The sequence below is a fragment of the Nelumbo lutea genome, chromosome 5 (assembly GCF_056320005.1).
Source record: "Nelumbo lutea isolate HS-2025 chromosome 5, American lotus-T2T, whole genome shotgun sequence".
Classification (NCBI taxonomy): Eukaryota; Viridiplantae; Streptophyta; class Magnoliopsida; order Proteales; family Nelumbonaceae; genus Nelumbo; species Nelumbo lutea.
The window spans coordinates 7,511,380-7,533,566 of record NC_142688.1 but is presented as its reverse complement, the minus strand read 5'-3'; the positions used below and the strand labels follow the sequence as shown (position 1 = coordinate 7,533,566).

General features: G+C 38.3%; 3 protein-coding genes and 1 non-coding gene across 28 annotated transcripts; 2 read left to right on the top strand and 2 right to left on the bottom strand.

The window, feature by feature from the left end:
• Nucleotides 1-1,709: 1,709 nt before the first annotated feature.
• Nucleotides 1,710-5,614, top strand: LOC148850113 (endo-1,4-beta-xylanase 5-like). Its single transcript, XM_088944159.1, has 7 exons — nucleotides 1,710-1,779; nucleotides 3,147-3,193; nucleotides 3,293-3,515; nucleotides 3,621-3,784; nucleotides 3,994-4,092; nucleotides 4,187-4,969; nucleotides 5,125-5,614. Exons 1-7 carry the CDS (start codon nucleotides 1,710-1,712, stop codon nucleotides 5,473-5,475), a joined length of 1,737 nt encoding a protein of 578 aa, XP_088800285.1. The 3' UTR covers nucleotides 5,476-5,614.
• Nucleotides 3,951-13,411, bottom strand: LOC148850112 (Pentatricopeptide repeat (PPR) superfamily protein). 3 transcript variants are annotated; one of them, XM_088944756.1, is made up of 3 exons: nucleotides 10,895-13,411; nucleotides 8,139-8,284; nucleotides 3,951-5,471 (listed from the first exon to the last, which is right to left on the bottom strand). In XM_088944756.1, exon 1 carries the CDS (start codon nucleotides 13,371-13,373, stop codon nucleotides 10,998-11,000), a length of 2,376 nt encoding a protein of 791 aa, XP_088800882.1. In that variant the 5' UTR covers nucleotides 13,374-13,411; the 3' UTR covers nucleotides 3,951-5,471; nucleotides 8,139-8,284; nucleotides 10,895-10,997. The 3 variants fall into 3 exon arrangements, with proteins under 3 accessions (XP_088800882.1, XP_088800880.1, XP_088800881.1); XM_088944754.1 differs by having other exon boundaries at nucleotides 3,951-5,434; XM_088944755.1 differs by lacking the exon at nucleotides 3,951-5,471 and adding an exon at nucleotides 6,481-6,854.
• Nucleotides 13,412-13,504: 93 nt separating this feature from the next.
• Nucleotides 13,505-13,576, top strand: TRNAG-UCC (transfer RNA glycine (anticodon UCC)). Its single transcript has one exon. It is a non-coding gene; the product is annotated as a tRNA-Gly (tRNA).
• A 741-nt stretch (nucleotides 13,577-14,317) lies between these two features.
• On the bottom strand, nucleotides 14,318-21,187 carry LOC148850110 (uncharacterized). Of its 23 annotated transcripts, none has more exons than XR_016099263.1 (7): nucleotides 20,470-20,956; nucleotides 18,057-18,204; nucleotides 17,553-17,623; nucleotides 17,235-17,450; nucleotides 16,454-16,711; nucleotides 14,536-14,666; nucleotides 14,318-14,429 (listed from the first exon to the last, which is right to left on the bottom strand). XR_016099263.1 is itself a non-coding variant. In XM_088944752.1 (5 exons), exons 1-4 carry the CDS (start codon nucleotides 20,713-20,715, stop codon nucleotides 17,235-17,237), a joined length of 681 nt encoding a protein of 226 aa, XP_088800878.1. In that variant the 5' UTR covers nucleotides 20,716-21,187; the 3' UTR covers nucleotides 16,054-16,708. The 23 variants fall into 23 exon arrangements, 8 of the variants coding, with proteins under 8 accessions (XP_088800878.1, XP_088800870.1, XP_088800872.1 ...); XR_016099255.1 differs by having other exon boundaries at nucleotides 17,247-17,450; XR_016099257.1 differs by having other exon boundaries at nucleotides 16,454-16,708; nucleotides 17,247-17,450.
• Nucleotides 21,188-22,187: the final 1,000 nt, after the last annotated feature.

Here is a 22,187-nt window from a genome sequence, read left to right as displayed (position 1 = left end):
TTATACTTCTTCAAAACTGAGCCATAATAGACATTTTGAAAATTTTGACCCTTTTTCTTTTTCTTTTTCTTTGCTACTGCCACACTGTCAAAGGCATGACATGTATTTAGAAAGTTGAAGAATAAGGAAGGACAAAATAGATATTTTCAGTATTTTTTCTTTAATGTTTAAAGGTGGCGTCAATTGTTAAAAAAAAAAAAACTAGGGATATTCTATGAGATTTTACAAATATCAAGGGAAGTTTTAGTCTATTTCCTAAAACGTAAGGATAGTTTAAAAGACTTGCCCGAAACCAAATACTCCCCTTTACTTACATAGTGATTTTGCTTGATGTTGTTAATTTATTATTAGGGAAAATTTCTTTTACTTTGACTCGAGTGACAATTTGGTCCCTGAACTTTAAAATGCGACAATTCAGTATCTAAACTTTTAAAATGTGACAATCTAGTACCTGTCATTAACCAATCCGATAATCAGCCGTTAAGTGACATTGGAAAAATAAAAAAAACCCTTCAAATTCCATTTAATTCTCTTTATCAATCATCCAAACGTTGACAAAAAATTGAACAGTCCCAAATCCTAGTCCTATCTATTCAAAAAAGTTGGCGACTGTTTAGAAGAATCTAGGATTTGGGATTGTTAAGTTTTTTGTCAGTGTTTGGATGGTTGATAAAGAGAATTCGAAGGGCATTTTTGACTTTTCAAATGTCCACATAACAAATGATTAACGACAGGTACTGAATTGTCACATTTTAAAGTTTGGGGACCAAATTGTCACTTGAGCTAAAGTATAGGGTACTGATCGGGAATTCTCCCTTATTATTGTTTATATTCATTTACATACATGCTTGCTACCTTTCTTCAATCTTTTTTCACAGGGAAAATGACCTATGATGCAGGAAAGAAATCATACCAGAAAGGCTTTGATCAATCACAACCCTTAGTGAATTTTGGTTTAAACCCACCTGATTAATTCCTACTTTTATGATACCGGTTTATTGGTTGTAAGTTTTTCCGGTATCAAATATTTCTGGCATCATAGTTGAACCCTATTTCACATTTTATCTAATTCACATTCTTCTCCACTTTGCAATTCGAACCTAATTCCGTCTACTCCAATTTGCAATTCACACATGCTCAAATTTGCACTTTGCATTATCCTACATGAATCCATGATTTGCATCCTTGGTGGGATATGCCTTTATGCTACCACAGTTTTGTTTGCATAAAATGGTGCTGTCCATGGATGTGCCCAGGGTGCTGTCATAAATAACTCTGCGATGAACCGTCCACTTGGAGTGGGAAGCCATGCAAGCATTGAGTGCTTATTGAGTGTGCTCACTAAATGTGCTTACATGATCCCTACTCGTCTTGAAGTTTAGAGACTTAATCCTTTAATGAATAAGGATTAATGCAGTAACTGGCTCAATGAAGAAAAGATAATTAGAAACCAATTTGGGAAAGATCATTAATTCGCCATTAATTTCTCAACTTTTTTTTTTTCCAAATCACTCATAGGCATCTCCTTCTATAGATAGTCGTATGCAACCGAGCTCCCTCTGTCCACAGGCTGTTCTCCAATAGCTATTCATCTATCCCTTTATGTGTCTTCTTAGGTTTTGTGTTCGTCAGTTTGTCAGACAAGAACTAATAGTTGGATCTATTTGAATTACTGCTTCAAATCAGTTTCAGGGCACTGAAAGGAGACAATGGAGGGTGCTATTGATGGAGGAAAAAATCTGCTTCTATTCCTGTTTTGCCTTCTTCTTCTTCTTCCAGGTTTGTTAATATCACTATATATAAATCTAGCCAAGTACGTAGCTTATCTTCTCTACAAATATAGACATTGCAGTTGTTTTTGAATTAATGGGTGACTAGGTCTTGATATGCTACGTAAGAAAGAAATGCTAACACCATCCGTCACCACTCCGCATGAATGCATTCATGAAATGGGCCCCCAAAATCACTACTGATCAGATGGTTCTAACTTCTAACTGTCCGATTGGCATTCTTCTTTTCCAATTTGTCCTCGCACTCGCATCAGCCAGCTCTTAAGATCTGATTTGAGCCACAACTTATCCAACCCCAAGTGGTGGATCTGGGTCTTCTACTAACAAACCAGGCTAGGCATGTCATAGATTTCTGCCACATCTACCCATAATACATGTATATCAGCCACACATCAGGAATATTTCTGTACTTGTATGTTATTATTCTTGGAAAAATGATCTTGATGAAGTATATTGTCATTATTGTGAGTAGTTTTCTTGTAGGCAGCAAACTGGAGTCCCTTGTCACCCACTAATGAAACATAGGAGTTCACATTGGCGCGCTACATGTACATCTCAACATGCATTGGAAACTTCTCCCATACTTGTCATTGGGAGATGTTCCTAGTGCACGGTTGGGATGTGCTGTGGAGCGCACTCTTTGGTCACTGATGTGAATTCCCCTACATAACAACAATGGAAATCAAAAAAGCAAATCACTTGATGTTTTTATGGCTGCCCTGTCCATGTTTCATTTGGGAGTGGCAAGGGAGTGCTGCTTCAGCAGTAGCAGCAGCAGCAGCAGCAGATGTGCTCTGGCAGGATCTACTGTTGGAGTTAACATCCGTACCCCATACAGTATGCTGCGGGGTGTTGATATGATCTCTAGGTGGGCTCAGATCTGCTGCTCATGGGACATTACAGCGGTGCATTGGGAATATCTCCCTTATCATGGAGATGTTTCTAATACATGGCAGTGATGTTCAGAGATGTGAGAACAATTTGTGAGTAGCAAATTCGGAGTGGTCCCAATAGCCTAGATCCAGCCTCTTTGAGCCAGGATAAGGCCTTTTATGCAGGCAAAAACAAAAATGGACTGGGCCTTACATGAGAGAAAAACAAACTGGATAGGTCCAGTGTCGTTGACCTAGAATAGACATACAGGCTCAAACAAAGTGGGCCGGTGGGCTGACTCTTACATGCAAAAAATAATGCATTTGATCTAAGCCTTCCAAGTTCCAATAACCCATATTTCTCCTCAATCCCATCAATTTACAGAGCAGTGTAGCTCCTTTCTTTCACCATCTAGACCTAGGTTACGTTAGTTGAAATTCATCTTTTGTACTTACTGCATATACTGTTTCTTTGTGGTTACAGGGTCCATTGCAGAAGGTTTATCCTATGACTATTCGGCAAGCATTGAGGCATGCTTTCTGTAACATGAATTCACAGGCATTTTGTCTTGCAAACAATTAATGTTTTCTAATATTTGTTTCCTTTCATCTTTTATCCAAAATTTTCAGTGTCTAGTAGAACCTCACAGACCTCAATACGAAGGAGGTATCATTGTTAACCCAGAGTTCAATCATGGTTTGAGAGGATGGTCTATCTTTGGGAGTGCAAAGATTGAACAAAGAGTGTCAGAAGGCGGCAACAGCTTCATCGTCGCTCATAGCAGGAAACAACCACATGATAGTATCTCACAGAAGTTTTACTTGCGCAAGGGGAATCTTTACACCTTATCTGGTAATGTTTGATAAAATGACAGAGCCCAATAAAAACAAACACTGAAAAAGGGTTTGTATCTAATGCAAAACATTGTACATGTATTTGCTTGTTTTCTTATATTAGCATGGATACGAGTGAGTGAAGGAAAAGTACCAGTGAGAGCTGTTTTCAAAACAAAAATTGGTTATAAACATGCTGGTGCAGTCATAACCGAGTCTGGCTGCTGGTTCATGCTTAAAGGTGGCCTAACTGCTAACTCTTCAGGCCCGGCTGAACTCTATTTTGAGGTACTTTTGTCAGTTCTTTATATGGACATAAGACTGATCAGATCAGCTCTGATTCTGATTAATTGTTTTCTTTTTGGTCAAGTTGAATGTTACTAATTTATCATAGTTTTGTTTACGAGTTGAAGGAAATGAACGAATCTTTCCTGTTTCCTTTCTATGATCAATCTTTAGTCTAAAATTTCTTACAATTTCCCATATCTCGTCTTCAGAGCGAAAACAAAACGGTGGATATATGGGTAGACAGTGTCTCGTTACAACCATTTACCATTGAGCAGTGGAGAGCTCACCAAGAGCAAAGCATTGAGAAGGTAAAAGAGTTGTCAAAACAAATTAAACAGGTTAATTTCTCTGGGGTATTTGCTATGTTGTAATATAATTCTGATGAATTGATTCATGTTGCAGACACGTAAAAGGAAGGTGAAATTCCAAGCGGTTGACTCATCTGGAAAAACCTTAACCGGGGCCCAAATCTCCATTCAACTGAAAAAGCCAAGCTTCCCATTTGGTGCTGCCATTGCTCAGACTATCCTCCACAGTCCTACGTATCAGAAATGGTTCACGTCCAGGTTCACGGTGACCACCTTCGAAAACGAGATGAAGTGGTACAGCACAGAGAACTCTCCCGGCAAGGAAAACTACTCGGTAGCTGATGCCATGCTCCAATTTACCAGAAAGAACGGAATCAGAGTGCGAGGCCACAATGTCTTCTGGGATGATCCCAAATATCAACCATGGTGGGTACCCAAGCTATCGTATAGCCAACTCAATCAGGCCGCATGGAAGAGGATCAACTCCATTATGTCAAGATACAAAGGGCAGGTTATTGCATGGGATGTTGTTAATGAGAACCTCCATTTTTCCTTCTTCGAGGATAGGTTGGGTCGGAACGCATCAGCAGCTTTCTATAAGAAGGCACACCAGCTCGATGACAGAGCAATCATGTTTTTGAATGAGTACAATACAATAGAAGACAGCAGGGACGGGACGTCGTCACCCGCCAAGTACATTCAGAAATTGAAGGAAATTCAGTCCTACGCAGGGGGAAGGATCCCACTAGGAATCGGGCTCCAGGGCCATTTCAATACCCCAGATATTGCTTACATGAGATCTGCTCTTGATACTCTTGCCGCTACAAAGCTGCCCATTTGGATGACAGAGTTGGATGTGGAGGGCGGCCCAAATCAGGTAATGCTGATGAATGTAAGATTGCAGAAAAGCATTCATGAGGATGTGTCTGTCTCTGTGTTTGTGTGTTTGAAGGACATACCAAGGTAAGGCAAGACCACAGTTCTAATTTCTAAATGATAAGAGCTAATCAAAGATTTGGGTTGTCTGTGCAGGCAAAATACTTGGAAGAAATCCTGAGAGAGGCACACTCTCACCCTGCCATAAAGGGGATCGTCATCTGGGGGGCATGGCCGTACCCAGAGCAGTGTCGCCGAATGTGTTTGACGGATAACAATTTTAAAAATCTTCCCACAGGCAATGTTGTGGACAAGCTGATAGGTGAGTGGACTCATGCATCCTTGGCCGGCTTCACGGACAGCAATGGCTACTTCGAGACCTCGCTCTTCCATGGGGATTATGTTGTAACTATTACTCATCCCTCCATGAATTCCTCTTTGGTTCAAAGCTTCAAGGTGACAACTCCTGGAGTTTCTCAAGAAACAATGCTCGACGTTAAAACCTAGGCATAACGAAACATTCTTAAACTGGCCAGTAGGTCCTGTTATTCTTTTGATTCAATAGGAATAAAAAAAAAATTGTTTGACAAATTTTGCAGTTACAATAAAATATTATAATGTTTCCAAAGTCCAAACTCCCTCTTCTTCATGTCAATTGACCAAATTTTGCCAATTCACAAACCTTTGTTTTGCCTTGATCTCGGCTGAGTTGTTCATTAAGGCTTAGTTTGGAAGGAATACAAATGCAAATGTGTAGAGTGCATAACCTTATATTTTGTATTATTTTGCATGTATTTGCACTGTACATATTTGCATTTGTACTCTTTCCAAACTAACCCAATGGACAGAGAGATTTCAATCTGACACAATTTTAAATCAAAACTTACCGATGCAATATTACTGTTCAATAGCAAGAATTTTAGATCAATACCCTGTTCAAGGATAGACGGAATTATCTAAAATCCTATTCACTTATGTAAACGGGTCATCTGAATCTGGACCACTAGACAGTTTCTAGTTCTTTATTAACTCAAAAATTTTTAAAGATGTTTCTCTTTTCAGCTCAAAGTAGAATTTTATAGGCAAAGAGCAAATATTAAACAACAAACAAATCAGCTTCCTAAGTTTTAAGCATGATAGTTAAGGAGAATTTGATGAAATGTCCTAACTTCCAAAGTCATTGGATAGATTCACTAAAATAAAAATAAATAACAACATTAATAACAATGGCCATCCACTGGGTGGTGGTGCTCAAGAGGTAAAGGACAGAGCAGTACAATTACTTTGATCGAAGCCCACTGTAGGGTCCCAGACACATCTTTTCTGTTGGACTAAATAATTCTGATTTTAGTCTGTCCAGTACTTAATTAATGCCTTGCATTAGGTATGCAAAGAGCACGCTAACGTGATTCTGCCTTCCCTATTTCAAGACTTTTTTCAGCATGGACACGGATCAGTGAATGGAGACGGTGGCAACTGTTACTTTAAACCACCAACATTACAGTAACTTGGTTTTGAGAGCAAAAATAATCAACTAATCTTATCATAGTAGTACTCTGTTATCTCTATTATCACAACTTGCCACGAATATGGCAGACACAGTTCATGTAGAATTGTAGACTGGATTCACAATCAGAAATTTTTATCATTAAATAAGATGTTCTAGTAAAAAGAAGATACAACACCAAGCACCCCTTCTAGGAAGACAATGATCCTATCTCCCTGAAAGAATTACTAATTTTCCATAGACCCAAGGAACTACCAGCACAATCCAATAAAAATCTGAGAGTTGCACTCCATGAAATCATCCCAATATCCATAACCATAAAGACAAAGATAAGGCTTTGGAGGAGTAAATGAAGCTCAGCGTCAACAGGTCCCAATGGCTGTAAACAAAATTCCAGTATTGGTATTTTAACAAAAAAAAGGTTGAAATAGTTTCATTTCTTGAGACCCTAAAATGCCTTCATTTCTATTTTATCAGCATCGCTGTAATACAGAAAGTTTAGATCAAGAGTTCATCTCCAAAATATTAGGAGGAAATGAAATAATTTCACTCGACATGGTTTCCAGAAACCCCAACTAACTAATATGCAACTTGGCAGAGAAAAACAAGCTATTAACTTGCATACCCTCCCCCCAAGGGGGAGGGGCGGTAGTGCCTGGTTTACAAAAGGTTTTTGATAATGGTTTTAGATTTTTAGGATTGCATATACAAGGGTAACCAATGAAAATTGCTATCCAGTCACAAAACAATGATATGGTCTACAATTAGCGTTGAGACTCCATGTCAGAGGCTAACCTTAGTGATAAATAGCCCAAGGGCATGGAATTCTTTTGCAATTACCTTTGAATCATGCAGGTTTGGTATTTCCCGTATTTGATTGGATTATAGACATGTCAGTTAGATCCTTGTCCACCTGATTTAATTTCATTTTTCCAATTTTCAACTTTTTTTGATGGATTTTTCAAATTTCTACTTTTACATAACAAGAGAGCAACAAGAGAAATATGGGTCAACAAGTTGAGAGCTGCATTTTTTTTTTCAAAAGTAAAAAAAGATGAAATTTTTTATTCAATTTGGTCTTACATTACTTAAGTAGGAAACAGGAAGATCCAACGAGGTGATTGCAAAATTACTAAGATATCACGAAGAACCAACAAATTGTGGATGAAGAGGGCACATTGTATAAAAAGAAAAGTTATTACAGGAAACAATCAACTTAATGGCATCAAATTCTGAAGTTTCACATGGCAAATTAAGCTGGCTTCTTTCAAAAAGACCGGATGAGTGCAAACAAACTACCCTTCTTTTATCAATAGCATAAGAAAGCAGATAGTACATTATGAAAATATACAAAAATCTTTTCCTTTATAAGAGAGTAAATTCTCCTTGGTCCCTATTTGTATCAACTAAATGCCCTTGTTTTCTGTTAATGACAGCAATACTTAGATGAAAGAATAGGATTCAGTTAAACATGCATGCTTGAATACTGCACTTTATTTCTTTTTGAACACCAAGGATAAGTATATTGTTTTGTTTTTCTTGTCCCCCCTCCCTTTCATTTAATGTATAAAATTTACAGCACACTAAAAACTCAGAAAATTTTCAACTGCAGAGGCATAGAAAATGGTTTTATAAACTAAATAGAGTGGACTGGAGCATATACCTGCCATAAACAAGAAAAATAATGAAATGTTATCCCAAATTGTCGTCTGAAACCTTGATGTTCTTTGCATGCCATGCATTTAATCATGCCTCCTGAAGGACTAACAGCATCCACGGCCCTGTTTATGCCTTCTAACCAATGAGGACCTATCACAATAGACTTCATGATCAGATTCATCTAAATGTATCAAACAAGTGATCTTCAATACCTCAAAATATATTGCAGAAAGAACATATAAAAGGTTATTCTGATTTCAACATTGCTATATGTCCAAAACACATTCTCTTTTCTTGTTTTTTATAGCATTCTCTTTTTTATGGCCAAGATGCAAAAAAGAAAAAGAAAAACAAGAGCAAATGACAATGGAAAAAACTTAAAATTTTGTTCAACTTAGATCCACTACTTATAAGAGTACTACAGATTCTCTCAAGAGGCTATGAAGATATAGAAAACCAAAATAAATAAATAAAAGTAAAGATTTTAGAGGAGTTTTAACGTCACATGCATACTACAAATTTTCTCTTTCCATAAACTATAAAATATGTGCCTGGATCCATGATTCTTGGAACATAGAAGATTGGAGTGTAGTCCATGACTTGGTTGCTCGCACATCATTAGACAGATATGTTCGTTCCCGAGGAACAATGGCTTGTTGTAATGAAGATATGAGTTCAGTCCATTTTACTTCTGGCCAGACAGAAGTCCCTTGCAAGCAAGCTTCTGTTGGCATTCTAGGTGCAACCTTTGGCTTCCAGAAGTGGACGTGGCAAAAGATCAAATCAGGTATTTTAATCCAAGTCCAAAGCTTTTCCAAATAATTATCTAAAGTGGGGTTTCCATAGGTAACCAATGTGGTTGCTTCACTTTTACTCTGAGGCAACCCAGTACTTGAAGGAGATACTTAGTGAGGGGTACCATCATCCAGCTGTACAAGGGATCATTATCATCATCATTTGGTCATGCCTGCAGATTGATGGTTGCAATAGGGTGTATCTAAAAGATAACAATTACGAAAATATGCCAAGAGAAGATGTTGTGGATAAGCCAGTTGATGAGTGGAAAACTGTAGTATTGATTACTACAACAGGCAGAAGCAGATCGAGATACATTGACTGATTAAACTAAGCTTGCAAATGGCAAAGGACATAGCGAAAGAAACAAACCACGTTTTAATTGATGCTTGAGATATATTGCCAGTCTAACCAAATAAATAAATAAAAGTAAATTGGAGCTGGCTCCTTAAGAGCCACAAGCACAAAGCTGCATAGTCTTTTTTTTTTTTTTTAATCAATAAAGCCGCATAGTCTTTTGTAATCTCATCTAAAGCATTTCTCATTCCATCACTTGAAAAATGAAACGTCCTTCAACTGTTGTCAATGTTTATGGGACATCTGATGTTGTTTGTGTGGGGAAGGCAGTCTTCTTTGTCCTCCATGTGTATGTATTTCTTCAGAATTAATATTACATTACCTTTTGTCAAAAAAAAAAAAGAACACCATCTCTCAAATTAATCAAGCTCAACTGTTTCTGGCACAAGAAGTAACAGGAAGCAAAATGGGAAATATGCTTTTCAATAATGGATGCAATCAAGCAAATCTGCACCTGTTCTTTATATATACCATATTTGACCACCAATACCATATTTATATGAATTTGAAACAAAACAAACATGTAACATGCAACTTAAAAGACAGTAAGAAACTCTAACTTGTTGCTAATCAAAAAGAAAACTCTGATTTTATCTCCAGATGACAAGTTCTTTTTCCTTTTAATGGAGATAGATAACAAGGAATAAAAAGGGCAGCCCAGTGCACAAGGCTCCCACTAATGTGGGGTCTGGAGAGGGACAGATGTACGCAGCCTTACCCCTGCACATAGATAGATAACAAGGAATATGCCATCAAAAAGGTGAAAGATGGAGAAGATAAACCTGAAACCTTGTAATGGCCAACAAGCACCAAGAAAAGGATGGAAAGGAAAAACCATTGTATAAGAGTATTCCCTTAGAAATCTTTCCTTGCCATTGCACTAGCCCAGCACAGAATCCATGACATGGAGCAATTGTTGGAAACTCAACTGAAAGCATTCTTTGGTTCCTCTCATCTCCAGAAAACAAGTTTTACTGCCTTTAAAAAAAATCTGCTATAACTTGCATGATATTGTGTTTGCGTTGATATTAGATTCATTTGCATATAAATCCAATCATGACCATGTTGAATATGCAGCACATTCATCACCATAGGTTCCGCCTTCCTTATTCAGTCTCATCAGACATAGTTTTGAGCTTTTAGCAATACCATATGTTTCATCTATCACCAATGCATGGTAAGTATGATGCTATCGGTATGGGATATGGAGTGAGGATGGTGTTATTCTTAACATTCAGAACTTGTGCTAGTAGGGGATTGATCATGTATCATGATAAGAATAGGCCTTTTCAGTATTGAGAGCTTCTTTCCATCTATCACTTCTGAACTTTCACCCTCTTACAGGATCCTATGTTGGCCTTCTCTGATTTTGTTATTGGGGGCCATCTATCTATCTGTTCTGGATATAATAATGGAAAAAAAACCATAAATAGGCTTGGTTCACCATCCATGTATAATAATTGTTTTAGAGAAATCAAGAAAGTATACCACATAATTAAAAAATAAAGCACTCAAAATAGGAAACTATGGGGATGTATATACAGAAAATGTTACCCAAACAAGTTCTAACAATTTTCTTTCATATTGGAAGATGAAAAGAATGTATACCTGAACTGCTTCTCTAGTTACATGGCTGACATCTGCTGTCACACGTTGACAAAGATGACCCAGCTTGACACTGGAAAAGAGAACCCTTCAATCCCAGCCTGCTTCATTGGGCAACTTTTGATGTGCCTTTACGCCTCTTAATGAGCCCATCCATCAAAGTGATATAAGTGGATCTATTTACTGTAATACCATTCCGCGTTGATTCTTCCAAAATGCACCTTGCTTCTTTGTATTTCCCTTCATTACACAGGTCATCTATGTGCTTCGAATAATCTTCAGAACTTGAATCAGGACCCTGTGGAATTTCACTAATTACCACCTCTTGCCCCTTCTCTCCTGCAGAAACGACTTTTTCTAATGCAGAGACAGATGATTGATCAGGTAATTTTCCCGTTTCAATCATCTTTGAAAGAAACTCCTTTGCATCTTCAGTTCTGCCAGCCTCTGTAAACCCACATAAAATGGCATTATATGTGAAATGGTCGGGTCCCAATTTCTTCTCTTCCATTTCTGCAAGAAGCTTCAGTGCTTGTTCCATTTTCCTCTCTTTGCACATGAACGTTATCAATGTATTGTAGGTGACAGCATCAACAACTTTGCCCTTTAAGATCCACAAATTAAAGAACTTAAGAGCTTTATCTAGCATCTGTTCTTTGCACAGTGCACGAAGAAGAATGTTACATGTAACAATATCCGGCTTGAATGATTCCTCGGCCATTTTGGTGTAGAAATGAAAAGCTTCCTCTACACTTCCTTCCCTGCAATACCCATGAATGATAGTGTTGTAGGTAGTTACATCAGGAACCAACCCACTCTCAATAAGCTCATTCAACTTGGCTAGTGCTTGCTCAGTCTTTCCGAATTTGCAAAGGCCTCCGATAACTGAATTATAGGTAACAACACTAGGAAGGATCTCTTTTTCCTTCATCTCATCCCAAAGCTTCAAAGCCAAATCAATGTTCTCGTCCTTGAAGCACCCTGTAATTAGAGTGCCATAGCTAACTTCATCAAGAGTGTATCCTCTTCTGACTGCACTTTCAAGTAACTCGTATGCCTTGCTTAGCTTATTCTCCTTACAGAGGTTGTGCACAACAGTATTTAGGGTAACAGTATCCATCTTCAAACCTTTCCGAGCCATCTCATCCATCATCATGTAGGCTTCCCTCATATTACCGGCTTTGCAGTAGCCATGGATCAAAGTATTGTAAGTAACACAATCTGGGGAAAACCCATTTTGCTCCATTTTTCGAAGGGTGTTGCTTGCTTCTTCCATGGCCCCTTCTTTACACAATCTTTTGAGCATTATATTATAGGTGATAGCATTTTGCTTCACCCCTTTCTCACTCATTTCCTCGAGCAACTTGTATACCTCAGAACTGTTTCTCCACTCAAAACACCCATTAATCAAAGTGTTGTAAGTAACGACGTCTGGCAGCAACCTCAAATTCTCCATCTTATCCTTAAGCTTAAAAGCTTCTTCGATCTTACCTTCCTTGCAGAACCCACTAATCAGCATGTTATAAGTCCAAACATCTGGCAGAAATTTGCTCTGGGTCATCAATTCAAACGCTTTTACTGCGTCCTTCAACCATCCCAACCTACAATATGCGCACACCAAGGTATTGTACGTATTCCTATCGGGCGAGAGTCCTCTATCCTTCATATCAGAAAGCAAATCTCGGGCCTCGTTCAAGAGACCCCTCTTGCAGAATGCATCTAAAATGGTGTTATATGTAATATTATCGGGAAAGCAATTGAACTGGACCGTCATCCGATTAAACAACTCCATTGCATCTTTAAACCTAAATTGCGAGCAATAGCCATATATCATAATGTTAAAAGTCTTGGTATTTGGGGTAACCCCTAGCCTGATGGCGTCATTAAAAATCTCCTGGGACATAGGAATTGAATGGGAAGATGGGTATCTTACCAAGGAATTGAGGAGAGTATTGCAGGTGAGGAGGGAGGGCCGGAAGTGGAGACGCTTCATCTTCTTGAAAATCTGAACGGCAAGGTGGACCTTCTGCGATTGAACGTAAGCACCGACAGCGGTGTCAAGAAGGGCTTTGGTAGGGGGAGGGAAGGAGCGAGGAGGGTGGAGGAGGGAGTGGTGGAGCTGGTGAAAGCGGTCGGAAGCGATGAAAGAGAGGAGGAGGGACTTGGCGTCAGAAAACTTGTTGTGGTGGAAGAGAGAAGGAAGGAGTTTGAGGAGGGAATGGAGGGAGTTGGACTGGTGGGAGAAGTTGGGAATGTGAGAATGGCACCATTTGAAGAATGATAAGAGAGTACTTGGACGGGAATAAAGAGAAGCGGACGAGAGGATGGATGAGATTAGAGATGGAGTGAGGTGGGGGATGTATGGGTAAAGGGATTGGAGGGAAGCTTGAGGGGAAGTGAGAATGTTGGTAACGTTTTCGATAACTTCAGATTCAGTTGGCGGCGACGCCGGTGGTTTTGGTGGTGACGACGCCGTCTCCATGCTACTGCTACTTACTGGAAATTGAACTCCTGAAATGCTTTCTCGGCCTTCAGAGTTCCGAATTAGATCCATATATGATGAGGGAACAGTTTCGTCTTTAAAAAAATCTAATTTTCCATCCTAATGAAGAGGCGTTTGTAGTCCAACGGTTAGGATAATTGCCTTCCAAGCAATAGACCCGGGTTCGACTCCCGGCAAACGCATCATTTTCTTTCAATCCTTTTCTTCTTTTAATCGGCTTGCGTAAAAGAAAAGGGAAATATTTTTGTAAACGCTTTAGGAAATGAATTCTTCCTCCGACCAAACAAACATCCCCCAAGTTTGTGATATTTGGGACTTGGGAGTTCGGCCTCGGCCAGCCCAAAATCCAAAAGCTACGTTGTAATTATTGGGTCAATCATGAAACACATCATGCCCATACGCGAGAATCCCACATGTCAAGCTGACGTGATAGGAGGATTGTTGGTTCTATATGCACAGAGGATTCAGTGTTGAGGCACTGTTTGATTGGATAGAATTGGAATTCCATTCTCATTTTTGCTAGAATGGCATTCCCCCACTTGAAGGAATGACCTTTTTTTTGAAAATGAAATCTCATTCCTATTGATTTTAATTCTCATTTCCATTCCCATTTGAACCAAACAGACTATGGGAATGAACTATTCCAATTCCTATTCTGGATAATATCTGATTCCGATTCCAACTACAAACCAAACAGATCCACTGTTCTCCATGGTATTTTTAACACTGGTTGGTTACACAGGGAGGCCATGCAACGTTACTACATCATCTTCATGGTCATCAGCTCATAGTTGTCATAGTGGTAATGCCATTATCTGAATAAAGAAAACCAGATCTAAAGTTTTCTACTAGATTATAATTTTCTCACAGAAATAACAAACTTCAACTGATGAACAAGGAGCTAGTAGTAACACATACGCATATAGTCTTAAAAGGGAATTCTTAAACCTCTTAGCAAGACAACTTTGCATTACAACAAGTCGATCTCATATCTCTCATCGTCTCAAACCACCAAAAACAAATACACAAGTACTGCTGAAATTGAACAAAGAAATTATATGAGAAAATCACTCCATCTTCTCCTCCGACGAATAGAACACAACACAATAGTCATGACAGCAGACCTCGCAGCAGAACTTACAGAATCGAAAATGGCATTGAATCGCCTCTCCTGCAGAGCCCAAAGCGTAGAAACAAACATTGCTAATCCATCAAAAATTTCCAGAAGAATCCCCATCTTCGGAGAACCACCTCCACCTCTGTCTCTTGTCTCTTGATGAGAAAACGAGCCAAACAAATGAAAAGAACCGAACAAGAGAAGGATAATCAGATAATGTTTCAGACCTCTCCCTGAAAAGTAGACTCCTCCATACCTTAATATCAAGAAGAAAAGAGAGAAATGCGGTTTCTCAGCCACTCAGCTTCTCGTTCCAAATGGAGGCGAATGAGAAGCGAAGAACATATAAATATAATGGGGGGTGGGGGGGCCATGATGTGGATTAGCTTTGCAACCAGAGGAATTTTGTGGGTTGTTTCCTCGATGCTTCTTCCTCCCTCATTCAGTAAATGAATTTTATGTCCTTTTGCTCCGTGCTACCTTTGCTAATAATGATTGATTGATGGTAGAGTTGCGAACATGATATCGTGGGTCCTATTTTTTCATTAGATGCGTCCTTTGGAACGCCTCGGAGAGTCGGAGTAGATTTTTTAAAAATTCCTTCTTTTCATGGGGTTCTATATACAAATTGGTGGGTGGGTTTTATTTTCTTCTTTTTGGGGAGGCCATAACACCACCCCACAGAGCGGATTTGAATTTCAGTTGTCAGAAGCACAAAACAATAGCTTGGCAGGGAAAAAAAATAGCCAACCGCTAACTAGCTTTTTTTTGGGTGGGGCTACAGTGCTACACAAGCCCACAATCAGTTGGTAACCGATGACTAGCTGTTGTACCAAGGACCAACTAACCAATAGCTTTGGTGACCAGCATCCCTTAGAATATGGAGGCAGGATAAAGTTCATAAAATGCAAGCTCTATGTGGTAAGGTCAGTGGATTTCATTTGCACCCTGTTCTTAATCCTCATGTAATGTATAATTTATAACACCAAAATCGATTACAAAAAACAAAAGAATAATTGTTGCTAGGGGTGAGCCACTTGACAAGCTTATCATTAAGCCATTTGGTGTTTCCAAGGCAATGGATATATCATATATGAACAACCAACAGTTAATTTTGACAAAGATGCATATGTTCATCAATATGTACCATTTTGCTTTCTGAAAAAAAAAAAAAAAACAAGAGCTACATTAACAAAATGACTATTACTTTGTTCTTTAGTGAATAAGTCATTAAGCAAGTTGTGAGCTCCTCATTCCTGAATAGCACGTTTCATTGATTACTCTACCCGTCTATTTATTATATGATTAATTTATCTACAAAAACACAAGGCAATGACTTTAGCAGGTGATTATGGGTTGTACCGGGCTTTCATGTGGCATTCAATATACGTATAAAGTTTAAATTATCTAATAAATCCTTTTTCACCATTGACCATTCCATTCTATTTGAATGGCATATTCATGTTAAATTATGAGCACTTGAATCATTTCTTACTCCTTGACATCATGTCCTTCTGACCCCTTCAACTTTCAATAGATCACTTTTTAAGGGAGTTCCAATGGTCTTCTATGTACATGACCAACTATTATTTTCACATTTTATCAGCTATTAAAGCTATTCCTGAATTCATTTGGATGAATATACACACATAATATATACATGCATCGTGGGCAGGCCCGGCTAGAAATGATTTACACCTAAGTCGTAATCAAAACACCCTGTCAGGTAACAATCAAGGGTGCGCCCAACCCCACTCTGGGTAATACATGATGTAGCAAATATATACTACAAAGTCTACAATCAATACTACACCAGCAAAAGCAGCAAATCCATAGCTTTGGCTCTCAAACATGATAGGTGGTACCTTAGATTCAGAGCTTGCCTAGTTGCCTAGCCATCAACAAATAATAATAATGATAATAATAAAGAGACACAGCTTACCTTTCATATAATGTCCATTGTCCAGTTTCCCCGTAGCATATATTAAGACAATTCCGCTCCACCTAGCTTTTTGGTCTGTACGTCATCCACTCAATCCTTATGAAGTGACCATGCTAATCCTATCCATCAGGGAATTCCGTGCACTGGGTTGAAACTTTAAAGTAGTTAATGTCAAGCACAGATGTTCTGGACAATTGTAGCTTTTGTGTGATTAGGGCATTTTTTGTTAAGATTGACAATGCCATCGCCTGCAACCTGCTGCAATTATTGAAAGAATCTCCTTAGCAAGAGGCAGATAGTGAAATATAGTTACTATAAAGAATAAACTGCTTCAGATTAATACTCAACCCCAACCCCACCCTACCCCTGGCGTGGAACCTCATCATTGGTTCCACAGCCTGCTGAGCAGCTAAAGCATTCAGCTAATCCAAATTCCCCAATGACCATTACCTTTTCTTTTATTTTTCTGCTAAAAAATGGTACTGGACGATTGAAAGGCAAATATAAAAAATCAAACTGAGTTTACATTTCCGAACATGCCAATTGAAATTATGTGTCTGATGCATGGATTCATTGATGATCAATGTGAGTGCAATTATTGGGGGGCATGCATGATTAATCCAAGAGGTTGAGCATGGATTAGATGGTCTGTGTAGGTTTTACTAACTAGCAAGGCCAAGAACCAGCTGCAACCAACAAGCTCCCAACAATAGACCAGTGCCCAACTTTGCAATCAAGCATGGAACTAAATTGCTACACAGTCCTGATTTTACGAACAAACCTAGAAATTTACCCTCATTTCTCTAGCAACAGAAGGCAGCCATTTCTCCCCCCTAATTCTTTTTAGTTCAGCAACTCTTTCTTCCTCTCGTTTGGCTGCTTCTTTGGTTGCATCAACTTTAGCTTCAAATCTAGATAATGCTTTCTGAGATGCCTCTCTTGCTGCAGCCATTATATCTATACCATCAACAGCAACAGACTGAATTTGGCGCCTGAACTGGAAACCACAGATCAATGGAGTTAGGTTTGGCAGAATCAAATCAAATTAGTGGAGGGGAAGTAGAGTTGCAGAAAAGATTTAAGAAGATAGGAATGAAACCTTCTTTGATTTCTCATCAAACAATTCTCCAGGAAGAATCCTTGGCTTCTTTCTTGGTTGTTGAAATTCATCTGGCAACAGCACATAGCACACAGTTGCACTTGTTTATAATTTATTAATGAAGGTTGAAGAAATGAATGATGGTGCATGGACCCAACAAGGTAGTACTTAGTGCCGCAGACCATACCATGGATCACCAACTAATCAACCTTGATCCATCGGGTGATAACAGATAACCCCAACCAATCTAACAGGAGGTTTTTATTCGTTTAGTCAAAGGTCACAATTGGGTTGCTAAAGTAAAAGTTGTTGGAGGTTTTGGAAGTTCATATAGCATATAGTCAGGACTACCAGGTGGTCATGATTTTTGAACTACGTCCCACCAAATGAAATGTCCAGATTGAGTAGGTGAACAACGTTTAAAGTCATAGTAAGAAATTCCACCCAATTCTTGCATGATGCTATGATGAAATGAAATATCTGAATTTGATCAAATACCCATACCAACATGATCAAATACTATCCCAAGGGGTGATTGTCTGAACAGTCGGATTCCACCTTCATCAACCAGGTTATCATCATCCAATACAGGAATAGGACCTCTCACCATCTCCAAGCTCTTTTCTAAGAGGCCTTCTAAAAGCTTCTGTGCCTGTTGCAATGTCCATTAGGGCTTAGGATTACCATATAACACAACAAGCAATAAATCATTCAGAATCAAAATGAATAGTTTGTGATCTGGAAATAGACTGACTCTCCCCACAATACCCATGCCTTCAAGGAATGTACTGGAATTGACTTGATGAAGCAGGACTACAAGACTTTTGATTGGTAAACAAAAAAGAGGATACTTGAATCAGGACATTTCACCTTTACATAATTGACCTCCATTCAACTGCCCATTTCATGTAAAAACAGACTAGACTACTATTTGGTTAATCCTAGCAAGAGCAGGGATTATAATTCAATCACGTTACACAAAATTACAAAGCATTAATAGGATTCCTTTACCTGCCAAGAAGAATATCAAAAACAAAACTATAAAAGTCCAAACGGATCCAGACATAGGGTTCTTTAAACAACCCAATATGTATCAGGGAATTCCTAGATAGCATCTATCAAACCCCCATTGATTCATGTCATAGATTAATTTGCAAAGATGTTTACGACATAAATGTATTTGTGCATATTATAAATAAGAGATGACAGCATAAGGTCAGGACCAACATTGGGCAACAATCCTTTAGCACCAAAAAGAAAACAAAAAACAAAAAAAATATATATAAAACACAGTTGATTTTGTGGTCTTTCTATTGAATATTGATGGGCACTGAAGTTCTTCATTGGCCATTATACATGATGAGCATCTTTGAGTACTTAAAATCAAATTTTTTCATAGATCAAAGAAGGATCAATGTTCCCGTTGTACTCAGTTTGCCCAATCATCATTGAATAGAATATTCCTTGCACACACTAAATGCCCGTTTTCATTACCAATACCAACTTAGAATAGCCAACTTGAAAGATCTTCATTAGATTTCTAAGCATCTTTCCTTTATCAAACTCTTAATTTCAACTTCAAAGAGAAATATGGACAGTTTCTGTCCCCATTTTCATATCCTTATTTGCAGTTTCCTACAACCAACCAAACAAATTTTGATGTTTTTGAAGAAGAAAAGGTCACCTTTCCAGGCAGAAGGAGCAAATATGGAAATGATATCTTTGACTGGATAACAGGTAATCCTGCAGTCTCTTATGGCACAAAGTATTTGGGAAGGGGCTCTGAATACTCTAGATTATTTCTCCAAGTTCAAAGCTTTGTATTGGGAATGGTGAACACATTATTCTGGAAGGACACGTGGTGTAAACCACGACTATTGAAGTCCTCTTTCGCCATTGCTTACAGATTAGCAGCAAAAAAGAAGCATCCATAAGGGAGAGTTTACGATTCATTTGTCCCATGTTGGTAGTATGAGATGATAATGTGAGGTATCCCACATCGGTAATATGGGATGCTGTTGTGGGGTATATATGTGTTTGGGTTCCCTCCCTCTAACAACTAGCTTTTAAGGGTGAGTTCTCCTAAGGCACATAACAGTTTGATAGCAGGGGAGGTGGTCAATCATTGGCATTCACTGGTATTTTCTGCCAATGGTGATTGCAAATAAGAGCCCCAAATCCCCAATCATATACGTCCACTGAACAACAAGGACTTGATATCTCTTTCAAGCGGCTTTCTTGAAACTTTATTTCCATTTAAACCATTTCTTCTTGCAACTTTGTTTCCACCCAACAAAACAAAGCGATATAAATTTCTTTCACCAGTATGTTTAAAATCACGAATATCTGCATTCAAACATATTCAAATTATTCATATACATTCTTGTCGCTCCATGGGGAGGGGAAAATATTAGTGCTGGTTTAAAATCTCCAAAATGCCTTGTGAAGGCCAGTTCATCATTACAATGTGTCATTATGTTTCTTTCATATACATCGCGGTGGATGGGGAATTTACAGGAAACCTTTCTTACATGATTTGTCTTCTTGGTGTCTACAAATTAGGAATAATATCGATGAAGCGAAATAAATAAATAGGAGAATGTAGTAGTTCGTAAAAGCTGAAATCGAATCAAACGAGTCCTACAATCTTACCAACTCGAACATGTTAAAAAAGCACGGAAATTATATGACAATCTATACCTTCGCTTATTATGAATATAACAACTTCGTAAGTTTAATGGTAACCAAGAAAATAAACAATTCTTTTGCAACAATCAACAAACTTCACAATATCAGACAATAAAACAGGGACATGATTTAGTAAAAATGGAATAGAGATAGGGTTCCACGCCACAAGAGTTATTCCAACAGGAGGGGGGGGGGGGGGAGAGAGAGAGAGAGAGAGAGAGAGAGAGACCTTTATTTGGTAGAGCTTCAGATTTTGAGGCTTCTGGTTAATGTGGTCGTTATTCCCATCTTCTTCAGTGTTAGAAGTCGAATAATTAATGTGCTTCACTGACTCGCTGGCCTTAGTTGTGGAACCCTTAGTGATGGTGATAGTGAAATCCGTGGTTGCAATGGAATTGATCGCTGCTCTCCAATCCGCGTCCCCGTCTTCTTCTCCACTGCTGCTGCTGCTCGAGTCTGAATCTCTACCTCCCATCACGAAATTGGTAAAGCGAGGATCCCCTTCGTCGGTTCGCCTCTATGCGTGCGCGCGATAGTGCTTTTTCTTCGGTCGTGCAAACTCTTCTTGGCTTCTTGCCATCAGCGATGGTGATTCATTTACGAAAAACACCCTCGATATTAGTATTCTGTACTTTAGGCTTGGTATCGTTTAGGTCCCTGAACTTAAAAATGCAATAATTAAGTATTCTAGATACTCCTGATATTTGGGAATTAACATTTGCTTCATCTTCGAAATAAACTCCCGATTTGTGGAATTGATGATATGTTCTCCTCCATGTCAGACCGAATGGAGCAAGATGCAATAGTGTGTCCCATCTGACCACACACGTGACCAAACCTTGGCAGTCGTTCGTATTTTACAACTAATGAGATTGTTTCATTATTAAGTAACATATAGGGAACAAGAGGTAACAAGGGATTATAAACATCCATACAAACACGTACCTAGTAGATACAAACAAAGTAAGTACGTTAAATGAACATTTGATAAATATTTTGATAATTGTCAAAAATGGGTATTATTCTTTTTTCAAGGGTAGGCAGTAGGGTGGGGGTATTTTAAGTAACAGGTGCCCAAAAAAATTTTCTAAGTGCTCATTTACTTATTTTTTTCCGATATGGCACTGATGTGTCATCATTATTTGGAACAACGACATTGATGCCAAACAAATGCATAATTGCATTTGATCCCCTATGTTAGAAACCTCTAACAAGGGGTAAAAATAAGTCCAAAATACCTATGCAATTACAATCAAGGCTGGGTTTTAGAGAAAAACAATGTAAATTTTAGAATCAATAAAAAATGTGAGTTTAAAGTTGTAAATTTACCTTTGAGCAATTGATGTGGAGGGTGAATTTGGAAAATAGATTAATTTTGGAAAAGAGATTGGAAGGGTTTAGGGTAGCCATATGAAAGAGAAATATTTTAAAAATAAACATTTTGGTCAAAAGTAATTGCATGGGTATTTTAGACATTTTAAATGCATATTGTTAGAGGATTCTAAGAGAGTGAATCTACTTGTAACTATAAGAAGTTTTTTGGAGGTGATTACAATTACCAAACTTCTGTGAAGGTTTTAACAATAATTAAAAGCTTTAGGGGAGGTTTTAGCAAATTACCATAATATTTATAGGGTAAATTTCTTAAACTACCCTTACGGTTTAGTTAATTAATTAAATGTATCTTTACTATTTAATAATTTACTGACACTACCCGTATTGTTTTTGACAATTGACTAATACTTTCCTGTTAGCATCCATTGTTATTCGCCAAAACCTGTATACATTTTAAATCACATGATATTTAAAATTCCTTTAAAACCCAATATTACTCCTCCCATGTCCTGATTCTCACGGAGCTATAGAAATCAGCGTTCTTGGAGAACTTACCGCAGTTCAACATTCTGATTAAAATTTTACAATTCGTGGTGTAACGTTAAACAGGTG